The sequence below is a fragment of the Mauremys reevesii genome, linkage group 2, assembly GCF_016161935.1.
Source record: "Mauremys reevesii isolate NIE-2019 linkage group 2, ASM1616193v1, whole genome shotgun sequence".
Lineage (NCBI taxonomy): Eukaryota > Metazoa > Chordata > Testudines > Geoemydidae > Mauremys > Mauremys reevesii.
In genome coordinates this window covers 145,260,947-145,279,212 of record NC_052624.1, presented here as the reverse complement: position 1 = coordinate 145,279,212, position 18,266 = coordinate 145,260,947, and the positions used below count along the sequence as shown (strand labels likewise).

At 55.3% G+C, this 18,266-nt stretch overlaps 1 protein-coding gene across 1 annotated transcript; it reads right to left on the bottom strand.

Annotated features, from left to right (window-relative positions):
- On the bottom strand, positions 1 to 5,136 carry LOC120396520 (prosaposin-like). Its single transcript, XM_039521493.1, has 6 exons — positions 5,056 to 5,136; positions 4,290 to 4,420; positions 3,901 to 3,993; positions 2,741 to 2,918; positions 912 to 977; positions 1 to 97 (listed from the first exon to the last, which is right to left on the bottom strand). The coding sequence occupies exons 1-6, from the start codon at positions 5,099 to 5,101 to the stop codon at positions 87 to 89; spliced, it is 525 nt and encodes a 174-aa protein (XP_039377427.1). The 5' UTR covers positions 5,102 to 5,136; the 3' UTR covers positions 1 to 86.
- Positions 5,137 to 18,266: the final 13,130 nt, after the last annotated feature.

Sequence of the window (18,266 nt, the reverse complement as noted above, 5' to 3'; positions counted from 1 at the left end):
GGCTGGTTTTCGGGCGGGTGTCACAGCTGGGGGCAGCCGCTCATGCCGGGGCTCTGGACGCAGCACGGGCTCCACTCTGCCCTGGCTCACGCGGCATCTGAGGAGGAGAGAGAGGCCAGTGAGGGACACACAGACAGACTCAGTGCAGGGAATGGGGGAGTCTGACCCAGGCCGGACAGACCGAAGGGCCATTAGGGTTCACCCCTCTCCCCAAGAGCCCAGCCGATCTCTGGGGCCTCGGGTGACCCTCTCCCGGCTACGTGTGCCCCATCCCAGGGGTCCAGCACCTTCCTCCAGGGCTCCCTGGGTAGGGGGGAGGAGAGCTGGTCCTCATGCTCCCCTGGGCTGGGCGTCCCCTGCGCCCCCAGGAGCTGGCTCAGCTGCCCAGGCACTGGGGTGGGTTGTGGGGCCAGGCAGGCCTCGGCCTTCTGGGGGCGGGGAAGGACCAGCCAGCACTAGGGGCCCCAGCTCCACACTGCCCCAGGGTGCCCGGCTGGGCTGAGGAAAAGGCGTCTGGTCTGGGACTGGACTCCGTGGCCATGGCAGGACGGGGGAGCTTTGCCCTGCCACTGCCCGGCCAGGACCTGCCTTGGGGGCCCCTGGTCCCTGCCCAGGGGGCACAGAAATCCCCAAACGTGAGCCCAGATCGGCCAGGGCTTCCCAGGCCCGGGCCCCGCACTTCACTCAGTGCCCAGCCCTTGGTCAGGGCTGATCGACCCCAGAACCCCAGGGAGCTTGTGACTCTACCCCTCCCCCCTAGTACTGCCCCCCCAGGGATCTGTCCGTCATGCCCATCACCCCGGCATCAGTCCCTCACCACCTGCCCTTCCGCTGCCCTCGTTTTCACCTAGTCAGTGTCACTCTCTGCCCCCCATCTTTGGCCCAGCCCATCCTCCCGGCCCTGTCCTCACCTGGTCCCATGGCATCCGCAGAGCTCTCTGCAGCCGGGGCCTGGGGCAGGCCAGGAACCTTCCACCCTGGAGACCATGGAGAATATGGGTGTTATCTGAGGCAGGGCCCAGCCCCCCAGCTGCTCATAGCCAGGACCACAGACCCTGCATCCCGCTGCAGGGATCGAACCCAGGGCCGTCAGTGCCCAGCCGCTCGCGCCCGAGCTAAGGGTGCAACTCCCTCTGGGCGCAGCAAGCAGCCAGCTGGTGTCACGACAGGGGCCGGCCACTAGAGAGCGACATGCACTGGGCCAGTGCTGCCCATGGGGTCTGGCGCGAGGGGGATGGGGCCCGGGGAGAGGTTGTGGGAAGTGGGTGCGCAGAGCTCGGGGCGGGACAGGAGGTTCTGCAGAGATGGGCTGAGCCCCCTTCCTCCTGGCTGCAGCTGGCAGAGCCCTGGCCCCACACGCCCCTCACAGGAGGGCTGGGAATCCAATGTGGTCTGTGCCTCCCCAGAGGGGGCGCACGGCAGCTGTGAGTGGAGCCCGGAGCAGGGCCTGTGGGTCAGACCAGGAGGTGATCTGTGCTGACACCCCCTGGAAGGAGATTAGCTGGTGAGGCTGGGCCCAGCTAGAGCCTTGGAGATCCGCCCATGGGGTGGCCGCACTGAGCCCCTTTAGCTCCCCAGACCCCCCATCCTTGTGGGGGGGGTAGCACATTCCTGCGGGGGGGGGCACCGCGCCCACTTCCCCAGCTGCCACTCTTGTGAAATCGCTTTTCTCCGGAGCGGCTCCTTTGATGCGGGTGGTGCTGCCCAGCCCTGAGCACTCCCTGGTCTCAAGTGCCCTCACGGGCTGGAGATGGTTGTGGGCGCAGCCGAGGGCCCTTTGCAGCGCGGGGTGGGGCTTGGGAAAGTCCTGGGGGAGGTGTCAGGCAACCATGCGGGGGCCGAGGGGTGACGGCTCGTGGCACTGGCCTCGTGTCAGTGAGAAGGGGCCACAGGGGGTGACTTCCCTCCCCAGTGCTTGTGGGGGATGGGCCTGATCACTAGAGGGCTTGAACCATCGTTCCCAGGGGCAGATAGGGGGCACGTGCCATGTCTCCTGCCCGAGGTTCCCCCGTCAGCCTCCCCTCCTGCAGCTCCCAGGCTGGCCGCCCCCTAGGAGCCAGCTGCAGGCCTGTGGGAGCATGGAGCTAGGTGGGTGCAGCACCTCCCAGCCCGGCTGGATCTCCGAGGGACCCTCGCACCAGGCTGCTGGGCGCAGACAGACCCCGGGGCTCCCTCGGATGCTTTGGGGTTGGGCACCATCCCCGCAGGGTGGGCCAGGCATCTCCCCTGGTGATCGCCCGGGGGCGCCACGTGGAGTCACCCTCCAGCCTGGCTGGATGTTACAGGGAAGCAGATTGGGATGGGGGCTTGGTGCCAGGCAGGGGTCAGGGAGACAGGATGGAGGAGCAGCTTAGGGGGAGGTGCTGGGCAGCAGGGACCCAGTGACCAGCTGTGGGCACCAGAGGGCAGCAGCCTGGCCGCAGGGCTGGGGCTGGGTGACCCCACAGCTCCCATGGCTCAGGAGCAAGCCCCCTCCCCCTCCATTGACAGCAGTGGTACATCCCCTCCCCCGCTGGGTTCCCAGCCCAGGTAGGGGCACCCATGAGCCAGGCTGGGGGAGGTGGGACCCTGGCACACGCCCTGATTTTGGTACCCCAGACCTGATCCCTGGTGGGAGGGGGCAGGAGGCTGCAGGAGAGACCCCAGCTCTGCCCTCCTGGAGCCAGGGGCCCCACAGAGCCAGCCCACTGCCCAGCTCCCAGCGCGCTGGCCCCAGCCCCCCAGGGATCTCACCCCTCACCTGGGTGGCCTTGGCTCTTGCACATGTTAATGGAGACGCAGATGTCGCGGGGCTCCAGGTCCTGGGCCAACCCCTCCTCGATGGGCTGCACGTACCGGTCCACCACCCGGTGGCACTTGTCTGCGAAGCTGGAGCGGAAGGTGGAGCAGATCTTCTTGATGGCCATTACCACGCTGCTCTGGAGGATGGCCAGGGAGCGTTGGGAAGGCACTGGCTGGGGCCTGGTGCACACCCACCCTCACACGTTCCCACCTGCCCTTGCACATGCTCACCCGCCCTCGCACACTTCTACCCACCCTCGCATGCTTCCACCTGCAATCACACACTCCCTCAGACATACCCACCCACCCTCACATGCTCCCACCCACCCTGGCACACTCCTTCACACATACCCACCCACCCTTGCACACTTCCACCTGCCCTCACACGCTTCCACCTGCCATCACACACTCCCTCAGACATACCCACCCATCCTTGCACGTTCCCACGTGCCTTTGCACATGCTCACCCACACTCGCACGCTTCCACCTGCCATCACACACTCCCTCAGACATACCCACCCTCCCTCGCACACTTCCACCTGCCCTCACACGCTTCCACCCACCCTGGCACACTCCTTCACACATACCCACCCACCCTTGCACACTTCCACCTGCCCTCACACACTTCTACCTGCCCTCGCACACTCCCTCAGACATACCCACCCACCCTCGCACATTCCCAATCCCACCTGCCCTTGCACATGCTCACCCACCCTCACACATTCCCTCAGACATACCCACCCACCCTCACACTTCCATCCACCCTCGCACACTCCTGCAGATATACCCACCACCCTCGCACACTTCCACTCACCCTTGCACACTCCCTCAGACATACCCACCCACCCTTGCACACGTCCACCTGCCATCACACACTCTCTCAGACATACCCACCCTCGCACGCTCCCACCCACCCTGGCACATCTCAGACATGCCCACCCACCCTTGCACTCTCCCTCGCACGTGTTCACCCACTCCCCCATGCCGCCTGGCATGTGCCCTGCCACTCTCACAGGCTCCCTTGCACATGCCCACCCTAGCACACTCACTCTTGGCCCCCCTCCTTGGCATGCACACTCTATCCCCCTTGCACACTCACTGCCCGGCAAGGGTCCTTACTTTGTTGTGCGTGTTGGACGCCATTTTCTTCAGCTTGCTGATGATTTTTTTGCACACCCAGCACTTCACCAGGGGGTGCCGTTCGTCAGCGCCCTGTGCCGGGACACAGCAGCCAGGTGAGTGCCTCCCAACACATGTCAACCTGTCCGCAGGGGCCGCCTTCTCGGATCCTGGGGCAGTGGGGGTTTGGGCTCTGGAGCTGGCAGGGGGGCAATCAGGGCCCCCCAGGGGGGTACCGTGGCCCCCCCCTAAGGGCAGGAGCCTGCGCTGGGGTATCAGAGGGATGGGAATAAGCCCCCAGGTGCCCACCGGTCCCACCCCCAACCCGTACCAGCTGGGAGGCACCGAAGTCCCCGCGCCCAGCCCCATGGAGGCACCAGCTCGCTCACCTCGGGCAGCTCGTTCCAGTCATACTCCAGGCAAAACTGCAGTTGGCCGCACTGGTCTGCTGTGGCCATGTCCCGGCACCAAAACTCAGGGCCCTGCAGGCACTCGGGGGGCTCCCCCGGCAGGGCCAGGGCTGGAAAGGGAGAGAACTGGCAGAATGAAGGGCCCCCCCAGCTCTGCTAATGCCCTGACCCACAGCCCCCTGCTAGCCCAGCCCTGGACTCCCCCCCAGCTCTGCCGGTGCCCCTCACTCCTGACCCACAGCCTCTGCCAGCCCAGCCCCAAGTTACCCCCCAGCTCTGCTGGTTCCCCCCAGTCCTGAACTGCAGCCCCCTGCTACCCCAGCCCTGGCCTCCTCTCACAGGTCTGTTGGTGCCCCTCACTCCCGACCTGCAGCCCCCAACTCTTTACACTAGGGGAGCTGGAAATAGGGAAGAGACACACAATGGGGTGGGGGGAGAACCACAGGGGGAGGCTGGAGTGAATGGGGGGGGGGGTGAGGAGCCAGGAGGGGAGGGACAACAGAGCGGAGTGGCAGGAGGGGGGTGATGGAGACTGCGATGATCAAAGCAGAGGGGGTGCTGACGGGAGCTAGCGGACGAGGGGGTGTGGTGGGGACCCAGCCTGGGTGCTCAGGGCTAATGGCCTGTCCTCACCCCTCTGCCCCGTCTCAGGCTGGGGGTCTCGGGGCCCCTTCCCTGGACACCTGGGTTCATCTCCCATACCTTAGGCGTTGTTTTCCCTCCAAGCCCCCCCCCCGGCTCCTACCAGTCGCCCCCACAAGCAGGGAGAGGAGCAGCAGCACCACCATCATCTTGCCCCCCAGCGTCGTGTTGCCCCTTCGCTCCCTGGTCCTATATCCCCTGAGGGAGGGTGGCCACGCCCCATCCCTGGGCCCCAGGAGCCAATACGAGGTGCTGTGGGGAGCCCCCCGCCGCAGTGCAGGGCGTGGGGCAGGTTTGGTTTCTCCAGCAGAGCCAGGAATAGCAACTGACGTGAGTGCCAAACACTTCCTGCCCCCCCAGGAAACCTCAGTGTGCACAAGCGGCCCAGGCTGCAGCAGCTCAGAGCTCCTCTGCTGGGTGGGGTCTCTGCCCCTCACGGTGTCCCGTGTCTTCCCTTCGACCTGCCCCCTGTCCTGCTGATGGCCGGGGGGACGGGGTACATGGGGCTGGGGGGTGTATCGGCCTCGAGGCTGCAGGGGTGTTAGGAGCCCTGGATCATGGCGGGGAGGGAGGTTCCCAGAGGATCACCCGCCCCATGCTGCCCCCTCCCCGCTTCCCCGCCCTCCACTGTGCAGGGCTCTGCATCTGCCCTGCGTCCAGCTGCCAGCACTCGGCAGGGACTGGGGGGTGGCCGGGGCACCCTGCACTGCGGCTGATCTCTGCCCCCCGGGGCCCAGAGAGGGCGGATCGGGGGCATGGCTGGGGCGCCTGTGCAAGGCCTATCCATTGCCCCCCAAGACTCATGGGGGCTCTGGGTGCATAGACAAAGGGCCACCCTGTGGCCTGCATGAGGAATCTAAAGGGGTCCCCGGGTACTCGCCACCCCATACCCCATCCAGACAGGACCCCTCCTGCCCAGGTGTTGGGGGCTGCCTGGCACGGGTGGGACACAGAGCTGCCCTCGCATGGAGGTTGGTGCTGGGTGGGCCGCTGGATCTCCAGGCCCTCCCCACAGTGCCCGGGGTCTCCTCCCCAGGGTCCATTGCAGCATCTGCCTGCCTGCTCTCGACCAGTGACCACCTGCCCCAGGGCTGCCGGGGCCTGCTCCCCTCACCTGCCTGCCACAGGGCACTGGGCTCTGTGTGGCACAGCTCTGAGGCTGGAGAACACCCACTCCAAAGGCCTCGTCTTGGCAGGCCGCCCTCTGGCCACAGGCCAACGCCTTGGGGCTGGGGAGCTTTGGGGAGCAGCCAGCAGGGGACCAGGAGATGGCTCATAACCCAGAGCAGCCGGACCGGGCCCCAGTGTCACCCCTGTGAGGTGGCTTGCAGCAGGGTACAGATGCCCCCTGGCCGGGGGTGCCGACCCCTCCTAGTGCCTCTGGGGTGGCCGGATCTCCCCCCGGAACCAGCCAGTAACAGCCACCCCGAGCAGCGACAGCCTGAGCCCGGAGCCACCCACCCAGCCCCTGGCTCTGTGCTGTTACTTTGGGATACGCTCATTGATTAGGGTTACTCCTCGGGGGAGGGGGGGTTCTGTAATTCTATCAATGTGCTGCTTGTGTCACTTGTGTTCTCCACTCCTCCTGCTGCAAGTTCCCCCCGTGGAGCGACCCTGCAGGACCTCGGTTCCCCAGGGCTGGGCTCTTCCAGGCCCAGAATCAGACGAACACACACACACATCTAGAGAGAACTGCTGCCACCCTCCTAGCACGTCCCTAGCCCCACTTTCACATTACTGGTGGGTAACCCACTTGATGAGCAAACCCCACAGTGTTTTTGGGCGCTGCTGGGATCTTTAAGCTGAGGTACGAGGACTGTTGCTGCAGAGCAAATGAGGAAACCAAAAAACACCCATAAGGGAGTGAGACAGAGAGAAGCAACCAACTTAATCATGAAAGTTATTTATTTCCAGGTAATAACCAGAGGGGAGTCAAACAAACCAAACAGTGATAATATTAAATCTAACTTAATCTTGATTATAGAAGTCAGGTTTACAAAACTATAACTGATCACACAAGTCAGGGTCAGAAGGCTACACCTAGAGAGAGAGAGAGCGAGAGAGCTGGGTTCTCACCACTCCATGAAGCTTGACTCCATCCGGAGTCCCAGGTGGTGGTGGTAGCCGAGGGTCCAGAATGCTGGAGTCAGGCAGAGCCCTCGGCACAATCAGGCAGGAGAAGATGAAGTCCCAGTGGAACTGATGCAGATTTGGATCCAGGCATCAGAACACACTTGAGCATAGGTAGGGGGTTTTGTAGAGAAACAACAATGGCTCAAGGGAGAACACTATCTTTGTTATTTGTAAACAAGGGAGAATACCAGAGTTGTTTTGAGAGGTAGCCCTGTTAGTCTGGATCTGTAAAAGCAGCAGAGAGTCCTGTGGCACCTTATAGTCTAACAGACGTATTGAAGCACGAGCTTTCGTGGGTGAATACCCACTTTGTCGGATGCATGGAGTGGAAATATCCAGAAGCAGGTATATATACGAAAGCAAGAAGCAGGCTAGAGATAATGAGGTCAGTTCAATCAGGGAGGGTGAGGCCCTCTTCTAGCAACTGAGGTGTGAAAACCAAGGGAGGAGAAACTGCTTTTGTAGTTGGGTAGCCATTCACAGTCTTTGTTTAATCCTGAGCTGATGGTGTCAGATTTGCAGATGAACTGAAGCTCAGCAGTTTCTCTTTGAAGTCTGGTCCTGAAGTGTTTTTGCTGCAGGATGGCTACCTTTAGATCTGCTATTGTGTGTCCAGGGAGACTGAAGTGTTCTACAGATTTTTGTATATTGCCATTCCTAATATCTGACTTGTGTCCATTTATCCTTTTCCGTAGAGACTGTCCAGTTTGGCCGATGTACATAGCAGAGGGGCATTGCTGGCATATGATGGCGTACATTACATTGGTGGACATGCAGGTGAATGAACTGGTGGTGTGGCTGATCTGGTTAGGTCTTGTGATGGTGTTGCTGGTGTAGATATGTGGGCAGAGTTGGCATCGAGGTTTGTTGCATGGATTGGTTCCTGAGTTAGAGTTACTATGGTGCAGTGTGCAGTTACTGGTGAGAATATGCTTCAGGTTGGCAGGTTGTCTGTGGGTGAGGACTGGCCTGCCACCCAAGGCCTGTGAAAGTGAAGGGGTCATTGTCCAGGATGGGTTGTAGATCCCTGATGATGCGTTGGAGGGGTTTTAGCTGGGGACTGTATGTGATGGCCAGTGGAGTCCTGTTGGTTTCTTTCTTGGCTTTGTCTGGTAGCAGGAGGCTTCTGGGTACACGTCTGGCTCTGTTGATCTGTTTCCTTATTTCCTTGTGCGGGTACTGTAGTTTTGAGAATGCTTGGTGGAGATTTTGTAGGTGTTGGTCTCTGTCTGAGGGGTTAGAGCAGATGCGGTTGTACCTCAGTGCTTGGCTGTGGACAATGGAACGTGCGGTGTGCCCGGGATGAAAGCTGGAGGCATGAAGGTAGGCATAGCGGTTGGTGGGTTTTCAGTATAGGGTGGTGGTAATGTGACCATCACTTATTTGCACCGTGGTGTCTAGGAAGTGGACCTCCCATGTAGATTGGTCCAGGCTGAGGTTGATGGTGGGGTGGAAGCTGTTTTGTTCAGGCTAGACCACGGGAGCTGATCATTCCTGGCTCTGGGCGCTGTTCCTTGGAGGGAGCTCACAGTGCACTTGGGCAGCTTTGCTATTTTGGATCCCAATCAAGGATTTATTACTAGAATTGGTCTGATAACTGCTGAGCTGGGTGTGTGCAGGCGGGTTCATTGACATCTGGAGCAGAGATCCCCCAGCATGCAGTGCTGCCCTGCTTTTCTGTGCGGTTCTTGCCATGGAATCTCTGTTCCCCATTCTGTAGCTAGTGGAGATGCCTCCTTGTCCCGTCTTCCATGCAAATGAGGCCAAGGGAGTCTCCTTAATCCTGTCACCCTTGTTCCAGGGGTTTGGGTGTCTCCCACGGCCTTTCCACTGCTTTTCGTAGGTCTTTCTTCTGATGCAGATTTGGTTCAAGCAGAGGTTGGGGGCGGGGAAGGTTTTTCATGAGTCAGACAGGCTGGGTACCGCCAGCGTGGCACCAAGTGTGGGGCTCTGCTGCTTTTGGCATCGGCTGTCGTGGTCCCGGTGCTGCCCTGCTCTGCTGGCTCTTGGCTGCCCCAGTGCTGGCTCCTACCCCCGGCCTGTTCCCCACCAGCCAGCTCATGGCACCACTTCCTTCCCCTTCCCGGCCTGGGAGGAATCTCCTGCCGTCTCCCTGCCCAGTTCCTGGCTGCTCGTCCCGCACCAGCTGGGGCTTCAGAGGCACAGCCCAGTGCCCCCGTCCCCGAGGAGACTCATGCCTCCTCCCCCTGCAGCACAGCACCCCAAGGGCGGGGCCTGACCTCACCCTGGACAGCACAAGGGCTCCAGGCAGGGAGCCAGGTGCAGAGGGAGCCAGTGGCTGGTTAGAAGAACTGCGGCCGGCACTTTGCCCATCCCTCCTGCTGTGCCAGGCCAGGCCCTGGCGGGGGAGCTCGGCCCAGGGTGCCAGGCCCTGGCTGGGGATGAGACCAAAGCAAAGCAGCAGCCTGGGACAGTTGCGGCGGCCGGCGGGTCTAGCTCGGGGAGCTGGGACCAGCGCAGCTGTTACTGCGTTGGAGGCTGTTAGCCAGGAATGGCTGGTGGGCGTAGAGCGAACCCGTCTCCATCTCCCCAGGTATCCCCGGCCCACGGCCCTTCCTGGGTGCAGCCGTGCCCACAGGGGTGCAGGGGCTGGAGGTGGGCAGAGGCAGCTCCAAACCACCCCAGACACATGGGAGCCAGCAAGCCACCAGGGCCAGAGATGGGCACTGGGGTTAAGTCATTGGCACAGCGCCAACGTGCCCCAGATCTGTGTGGACTGGGGTCTGGGGGGAGCTCAGCCCACCACAGGGGCTTGCCAGTCAGCTGCCAACTTAGCCAGGGCTGACCCAGGAGCAGCAGGGCTAACAGGGGGCTGGAACGGGCGCACACTCTCCAGGGGACAGCAAAGGCTGAGCTGGTGGCGATTTCCTCAGGCCAGTCGCTCCTCAGCCCCACTGTCGTGGTTCTCACGCTGGAGCAGGGATTCAGCAGCCCAGGCCAGGCACTCCCATGGGGGCTGGGCTGATATACAGAAGGCCAGACTAGATGGTTACATTGGTCCCTTCTGGCCTCGGAAGCTATGGGCAGTTTTCCTTCCTGACCCCAGCAGTTAGTGGTAGCTCTTGCCCTGAAGCACGAGAGTTTCTAGCCCTTATAAATACTATTCTGTGTAGCCACGTGGCGGAGCAACAGATCAGTCAAGTCTGGAAACTGAGTGGAGCTGTGGGTGAGAGATAGGGCAGGCGGGGGCGGGGGGCTGTGAGGGGTTCCCCCTGGGGTGCCACCTGGAACTGAGCCTCTGACCCACCAGCCTGGGCTCCCTCTCACACTGGGCTGCTGTGACAAGCTGCAAAGCCCTCCAAGCCTGCCCTTTCACCAGCATTCACACAGGTTGGGACACATCCAGCTGCAGTTACTTGCAGGCTCTCTAACCACCAGCGTCTCAGCCTAGGCCCCCAGAGCAGTACCATCCTGCCCTGCTCAAATCTGGCTGGTATATGGGTTTAATACCTGGTCCGCTGCTCCCTCAGTGTGAAGAGGACCATGCACACTTGTGGTAACCAAGCTGAGATTTTCCCCAGGCAGCTTACTCAAACACACACTGGTTTGGATTAAAACTTAAAAGAAGTGTATTAATTACAGAAAGAGAGATTGTAAGTGATCGCAAACAGATCAAAGCAGGTTACCTAATAAATAAACACCACAAATTGAGCTTGACACACTAGATAGGTAGGATATGAATTAGCAAATTCTCACCCTGAGCGATAAACAGGCTGGCAGATTCTTAAGGCACAAAAGATGGGGACATGCATGGATCCTTCTAAACTTAAATCCTAGCTTAGATCTGATAGCGCTGCCACCAACCCAAAATATAGTGTTTTGGTACACTTTCCATTCCTCCCAAACCTTCCCTGGGAAATCCAAGACCCAAACCCCTTGGGTCTTAACACAAAGGGAAATAAACCATTCCCCCACCTTTCCCCTCCCTTAGTCATCGGGAGAGATTACCTTGATTCAAACTCCTTGAATCTAAACAAAGAGGGATTCACCTGTCCCCCTTCTTTCTTCCCCCCACCTGTCCCTGGTGAGTCAAACTAATCCCCTGAGGTTTCAAACAAGGGAAAAAAAATCAATCAGGTTCTTAAAAAGAAAAGCTTTTATTAAAAGAAAGAAAAGAAAGTAAACTCTATCTCTGTAACACCAAGATGAAAAATATTACAGGGACTAGCTTAAAAACTAGAGGGACTCCCCCCCCCCTCTAGCATAAACACAAATAACAGCAAACAGAAATAAAATATTGTTCCAGCAAACACACATTTGCAAATACAGAAAGCAACTCAAAAGACTAATCCGCCTTTTTAACTAATACTCACTATATTGAATAGAAGAGGCTATTTCAGGAAGCTTGGAGAGCCTGGATGTATGTCTGGCTTCTCTTAATCCCAAGAGAGAACAACCCCCCAAAACAAAGAACCCAAACAAAGACTTCCCTCCACCGAGATTTGAAAGTATCTTGTCCCCTTATTGGTCCTCTGGTCAGGTGTCAGCCAGGTCTCCTGAGCTTGTTAACCCTTTACAGGTAAAAGAGACCTTAACCCGTAACTATCTGTTTATGACACGCCCCCCAAATCACAGACAGTAGGGAAACCACACTGGTGGTGATTTCTTCCTAGAACTTTAAGATAAACAGATTAATAAAACACATGCACCGTTACATATACTACTAATTATGTAAAACTACAAGATTTTTCACATTTTAAGAACACTTTTTAACCATTTGATTCTGGGAAACTTTCACGAGAGAGTGCATCAGCTACTTTGTTAGAAGCTCCTGAAATGTGTTGAATTTCAAAATCAAAATCTTGGAGAGCTAAACTCCATCGAAGAAGTTTTTTGTTGTTTCCCTTGGCAGTATGAAGCCACTGTAGCGCAGCATGGTCGGTTTGTAGCTGGAAGCACCATCCCCAAACGTATTGGCGTAGCTTTTCCAGGGCATACACAATGGCGTAGCATTCTTTTTCACTGATGGACCAGTGGCTTTCCCTCTCAGACAGTTTCTTGCTGAGAAACACGACAGGATAGAAGTTTTGATCCGGTCCTTTCTGCATTAAAACTGCTCCCACACCACGCTCAGATGTGTCGGTGGTTACTAGGAAGGGTTTGTCAAAGTCCGGGGCCCTTAGCACAGGGTCAGACAAGAGCGTCGCCTTAAGCTGGGTAAAGGCTTTCTGACACTCATCAGTCCACTTAACTGCATTCGGCTGTGTCTTTTTGGTTAGGTCAGTTAGTGGGGCAGCGATTTGGCTGTAGTGTGGTACAAATTGCCTGTAATACCCGGCCAAGCCTAAGAAGGATTGGACCTGTTTCTTTGACCTTGGGACAGGCCACTTTTGGATAGCCTCCACCTTGGCCTGTAGGGGGTTTATTGTTCCTTGACCCACCTGGTGCTCTAGGTAAGTCACTCTGTTTTGACCTATTTGACACTTTTTGGTCTTAACAGTTAGTCCTGCCTGCCTTATGTGCTCAAAGACCTTTTCCAGGTGCTCTAGGTGTTCGGGCCATGAATCAGAAAAAATGGCCACATCATCAAGGTAGGCAACTGCATATTCTCCCAATCCTGCTAGTAGACCATCTACCAGCCTTTGGAAGGTGGCGGGTGCATTTCGCAGTCCGAAAGGAAGCACATTAAATTCATACACCCCTGCATGGGTGATGAAGGCTGACTTTTCTTTAGCGGGTTCATCCAGTGGTACTTGCCAGTACCCCTTGGTTAAATCTAATGTAGAGATGAACTGGGCACGTCCCAGTTTCTTCAATAGCTCATCGGTGCGTGGCATTGGATAGTTGTCGGGACGAGTTACAGCATTTAGCTTACGGTAGTCCACGCAAAAGCGTATTTCCCCATCTGGTTTGTGAAGTAGAACCACTGGAGATGCCCATGCACTGTTAGAGGGGCGGATTATACCCATCTGTAGCATGTTTTGGATCTTCCGTTCTATAGCAGCTTGGGTATGAGGAGACACCCGGTAGGGTGGGGTTCTAATTGGGTGAGCATTACCTGTGTCAATGGAGTGGTATGTTCGTTCAGTCCGTACTGGTGTGGCTGAGAACAAGGGGGTGAAGTGAGTGCTCAGCTCCTTGATCTGTTGCCGCTGCAGACATTCCAGGGTCGCGGAGAGGTTCACCTCTTCTACACCACCGTCACTTTTTCCTTCGTAGTAGACACCTTCAGGCCACTTAGCGTCATCTCCTCCCTGGGCTGTAAACTGACAAACCTGTAATTCTCTGGAATAAAAGGGCTTTAGAGAGTTAACATGGTACACTTTAGGCTTTAAGGAGGAATTTGGAAATGCTATGAGGTAGTTAACAGCTCCCAGGCGCTCTTGGACCGTGAATGGCCCTTCCCATGACGCTTCCAACTTATGGCCCTGTTGCGCCTTCAAGACCATAACCTGGTCTCCCACCTTGAAAGAACGCTCTCTGGTATGTCTATCATACCAGGCCTTTTGTTCTGTTTGAGCATCCTTTAGGTTTTCTTTAGCAAGGGCTAAAGAGTGTTGGAGGGTGCTTTGTAGGTTGCTTACAAAGTCCAGAATGTTAGTTCCTGGAGAAGGCGTAAACCCCTCCCATTGCTGCTTCACCAACTGTAATGACGCCTTAATCTCGTGGCCATACACAAGCTCGAATTGTGAGAACCCTAAACTGGGATGTGGTACAGCCCTGTAGGCAAACAGCAACTGCTGCAACACTAGATCCCAATCATTGGAGTGTTCATTCACGAACTTACGTATTATGGCCCCCAAAGTTCCATTAAACCTCTCCACCAGGCCATTGGTTTGGTGGTGGTAAGGGGTGGCAACCAAGTGATCCACCCCATGAGCTTCCCACAGGTTTTTCATGGTCCTGGACAGGAAATTAGTTCCTGAATCTGTAAGAATGTCGGAGGGCCAACCTACCCTGGCAAAAATGTCTGTTAAGGCCCGGCACACAGTGTTAGCCCTGGTGTTGCTTAGAGCTACTGCTTCCGGCCATCTGGTAGCAAAGTCCACAAAAGTCAGTATGTACTGCTTTCCTCTGGGGGTCTTTTTGGGGAAAGGACCCATAATATCCACAGCTACTCGCTGAAATGTGACCTCAATTATGGGTAGTGGCTGGAGAGGGGCCTTGACCTGGTCTTGGGACTTTCCCACTCTTTGGCACACCTCACAAGACCGGACATAATTGGCAAAGTCCTTGCCCATCCCCTCCCAGTGGAAGGACTTCCCCAACCTGTCTTTGGTTCTGTTCACCCCAGAATAGATCTGGGATGATCATGGACTAAGCTTAAGAGCTTTTCCCGGCACTTAGTTGGAACTACCAACTGTTTTTGAGGATGCCAGTCTTCCTGGTGTCCACCAGAAAGAGTCCCCTTGTATAAAAGTCCTTGTTCTACAACAAACCGGGATTGGTTAGAAGAGCTGAGAGGCGGTGGGGTGCTCTGTGCCGCCACCCAAGCTTTCTTGAGGCTGTCATCTGCTTCCTGCTCAGTCTGGAACTGTTCCGTTGAGGCTGGAGACACCAGTTCCTCCTTAGACTGTGGACTTGGGCTTGGTCCCTCTGGAAGCGATGTGGGTGATGGGGTTGTTTCCGTCGATTGTGAACCGCTCTCCGCTGGTGCACTAGGTGATATTTTAGGCTCTGGCTGAGCCTCTTGGGTAGGGTTGTCTGCTGCTTCTGCCAGTTCAGGCCCGCTGGCGCCCTCTGGAGTTGGGGTTGGAGATGGGTTTGCAAGCGCTGGCGTCAGTGTTGGCAATGGTTCTGCTGCTGGTTGCTTTTCCAGTTCCGGTTCTGGGACTGGATGCACTATGTCTGTTTCAGTTGTTGGCATGGGATCCGGTTCCACCACCTCTGTCTGGGTCTCTGGTAACACAGACGGGGCCCTGGTGGATGGCTCAGGAACAGGGATGGGGATGGAAGCTTGCTTGGCCTGGCTGCGGGTGACCACTCCCCCCCTCTTAGCCAGCTTCATGTGGTTGGCCAAGTCTTCCCCCACTAGCATGGGGATGGGATAATTGTCATAGACAGCAAAAGTATACATTCCTGACCAGCCCTTGTACTGGACAGGCAATTCAGCTGTAGGCAAGGTTACAGATTTTGACATGAATGGGGAAATTGTTATTTGGGCCTCTGGGTTGATGAATTTGGGGTCCACTAAGGACTGGTGGATAACTGACACTTGTGCCCCGGTATCTCTCCACACAATAACCTTCTTCCCGCCCACTCTCAAGGTTTCCCTTTGCTCCGGGGGTATTTGAGAGATATCTGGGCCTGGGGATCTTTGGTGTGATGGTGGTGTAATGAACTGTACTCAATTGGGGTTCTTGGGGCAGTTGGCCTTTATATGTCCCAGTTCATTACATTTAAAACATCGCCCAGCTGACTGGTCACTGGGCCAAGGTGGGTTGCTGGAGACTGGTGGGGTGGGACAATAGGTAGTCTGGGGCTTTCCTTGGGTTGTAGGTGAAGTCTTGGTGGCCCCCGGTGGTAGGGTTTATTTTCGGTTTGCCCCTTGTTATATTCACTCCCCTTGTTAGAAGCCTTTTTCTTTTCGGTTATTTCCACCCATCTGGCTCCAATCTCCCTTGCCTCGGTTACATCTTTGGGCTTCCCATCTAGGATGTACTGTTCTATTTCCTCAGGAACACCCTCTAAGAACTGTTCCATTTGCATCAGGTGGGCCAGGTCTTCTAGAGATTGAATCTTTATTCCTGAGATCCATGCATCCCAATTCTTTCTAATGTAGTAGGAGTGTCTGGGGAATGACACATCTGGTTTCCACCTTAGGGCTCTGAACCGCCGACAGGCATGCTGAGGTGTTAGCCCCATTCTGATTCTGGCCTTTGTTTGAAACAGTTTATAATTGTTCTTGTGTGCCTTAGGCATTTCAGCTGCCACCTCTGCTAAGGGTCCACTGAGCTGTGGCCTCAGATCTATCATGTACTGGTCTTCAGGGATGCTGTACCCATGGCAGGTCCTTTCGAAATTTTCTAAGAAGGCCTCGGTGTCATCACCTGCCTTGTAGGTGGGAAATTTCCTGGGATGGGAAACAGTACCTGGAGAAGGGTTGTTAGGGTTAGCAGGAACATTCTGCTTAGCCTTTTCTAATTCCAGGGCCTGCTGGAGGGCCTCCCTCTGGAGCTCCAACGCCCTCCTGTGGTCAGCCTCTCTTTCCTTTTGTTTCTCCATCTCTCTCCTGTGGTCAGCCTCTCTGGCTTGTTTTTCTTTCATCTCCATCTCCTTGAGTTTTATTTCTAGTTCCTTTTCTCTTAACTCCACTTCCCTTTGTTGTGCCTCCAGTTTAGATGCTTCCTTGGCACTCATTTTTTCTGCTTTCTGGTGTTGGCCACACCCCCCTGTAGTTCACTGAACTGACTGTGTTGCTTCAGCTCAGGCTGCTTGTTTCACAGTTTCCTAATCTTTCTATTCCCGACTGAATTAAAACAAAACAAAACTCTTCATTTGCAAATGTCTCTTGCTGGTGTTTGCTGACTGAGAAGGGACCAGAAAAACTGGTTTGTAACTTGCCTTTTGCAAACTGCTAATTACCCTCCAGCTAAGCACAGCTGGAAATCTCCTTCTAACAAAGCCTTGTTAGAAAAACTTAATACCTCTGCCCCCAGGCTGCTTTTCCAAACAGACAGAAAGGGAAGAAAAAAAATCTTTCTTGCTTTGGTTTTTAAAACAATCCCCTCTAGCCTGCTTTCCTGCCCTAGAAGGCGAGAACAACTCTCACTGGCTTTTGGGTCTTAAAAATCCCAACCACTGCCAACCATGTCATAGATTTATTCCCCACTTTGAACTTTAGCGTCCAAAAGATGGGGACCTGCATGAATCCTTCTAAACTTAAATCCTAGCTTAGATCTGATAGCGTTGCCACCAACCCAAAATATAGTGTTTTGGTACACTTTCCATTCCTCCCAAACCTTCCCTGGGAAATCCAAGACCCAAACCCCTTGGGTCTTAACACAAAGGGAAATAAACCATTCCCCCACCTTTCCCCTCCCTTAGTCGTCGGGAGAGATTACCTTGATTCAAACTTCTTGAATCTAAACAAAGAGGGATTCCCCTCCCCCCTCCTTTCTTCCTCCCACCTATCCCTGGTGAGTCAAACTAATCCCCTGAGGTTTCAAACAAGGGAAAAAATCAATCAGGTTCTTTAAAAGAAAAGCTTTTAATAAAAGAAAGAAAATAAAGTAAACTCTATCTCTGTAACACCAGGATGAAATATATTACAGGGACTAGCCTAAAAACTAGAGGGACTCCCACCACCCCCTTCTAGCATAAACACAAATAACAGCAAACAGAAATAAAATATTGTTCCAGCAAACACACATTTGCAAATACAGAAAGCAACTCAAAAGACTAATCTGCCTTTTTAACTAATACTCACTATATTGAATAGAAGAGACTATTTTAGGAAGCTTGGAGAGCCTGGATGTACGTCTGGCTTCTCTTAATCCCAAGAGAGAACAACTCCCCAAAACAAAGAACCCAAAACAAAGACTTCCCTCCACCGAGATTTGAAAGTATCTTGTCCCCTTATTGGTCCTCTGGTCAGGTGCCAGCCAGGTCTCCTGAGCTTGTTAACCCTTTACAGGTAAAAGAGACCTTAACCCTTAACTATCTGTTTATGACAGGCCCCCCAAATCGCAGACAGTAGGGAAACCACACTGGTGGTGATTTCTTCCTAGAACTTTAAAATAAACAGATTGTTAAAACACATGCACCGTTACATATACTGCTAATTATGTAAAACTACAAGATTTTTTACATTTTAAGAACACTGTTTAACCATTTGCTTTTGGGAAACTTTTATGGGAGAGTGCATCAGCTACTTTGTTAGAAGCTCCTGAAATGTGTTGAATTTTAAAATTAAAATCTTGGAGAGCTCAACTTCTTTGGAGAAGTTTTTTGTTGTTTCCCTTGGCAGTATGAAGCCGTTTTAGCGCAGCATGGTCGGTTTGTAGCTGGAAACGCCGTCCCCAAACGTATTGGCGTAGCTTTTCCAGGGCATACACAATGGCGTAGCATTCTTTTTCACTGATGGATCAGTGGCTTTCCCTCTTACACAGTTTCTTGCTGAGAAACACGACAGGATGGAAGTTTTGATCCGGTCCTTTCTGCATTAAAACTGCTCCCACACCACACTCAGATGCCTCGGTGGTTACTAGGAAGGGTTTG

Bases quoted from the DNA above. Each gene is read 5' to 3' on its own strand.
- LOC120396520 (XM_039521493.1), bottom strand. From the start codon at position 5,101: ATGATGGTGGTGCTGCTGCTCCTCTCCCTGCTTGTGGGGGCGACTG. The intron at 4,421-5,055 runs GTAGGAGCCGGG...CTCCCTTTCCAG, and splicing joins CCTGCTTGTGGGGGCGACTG to CCCTGGCCCTGCCGGGGGAG. The intron at 978-2,740 runs GTGAGGGGTGAG...CATGGTCTCCAG, and splicing joins CAAGAGCCAAGGCCACCCAG to GGTGGAAGGTTCCTGGCCTG.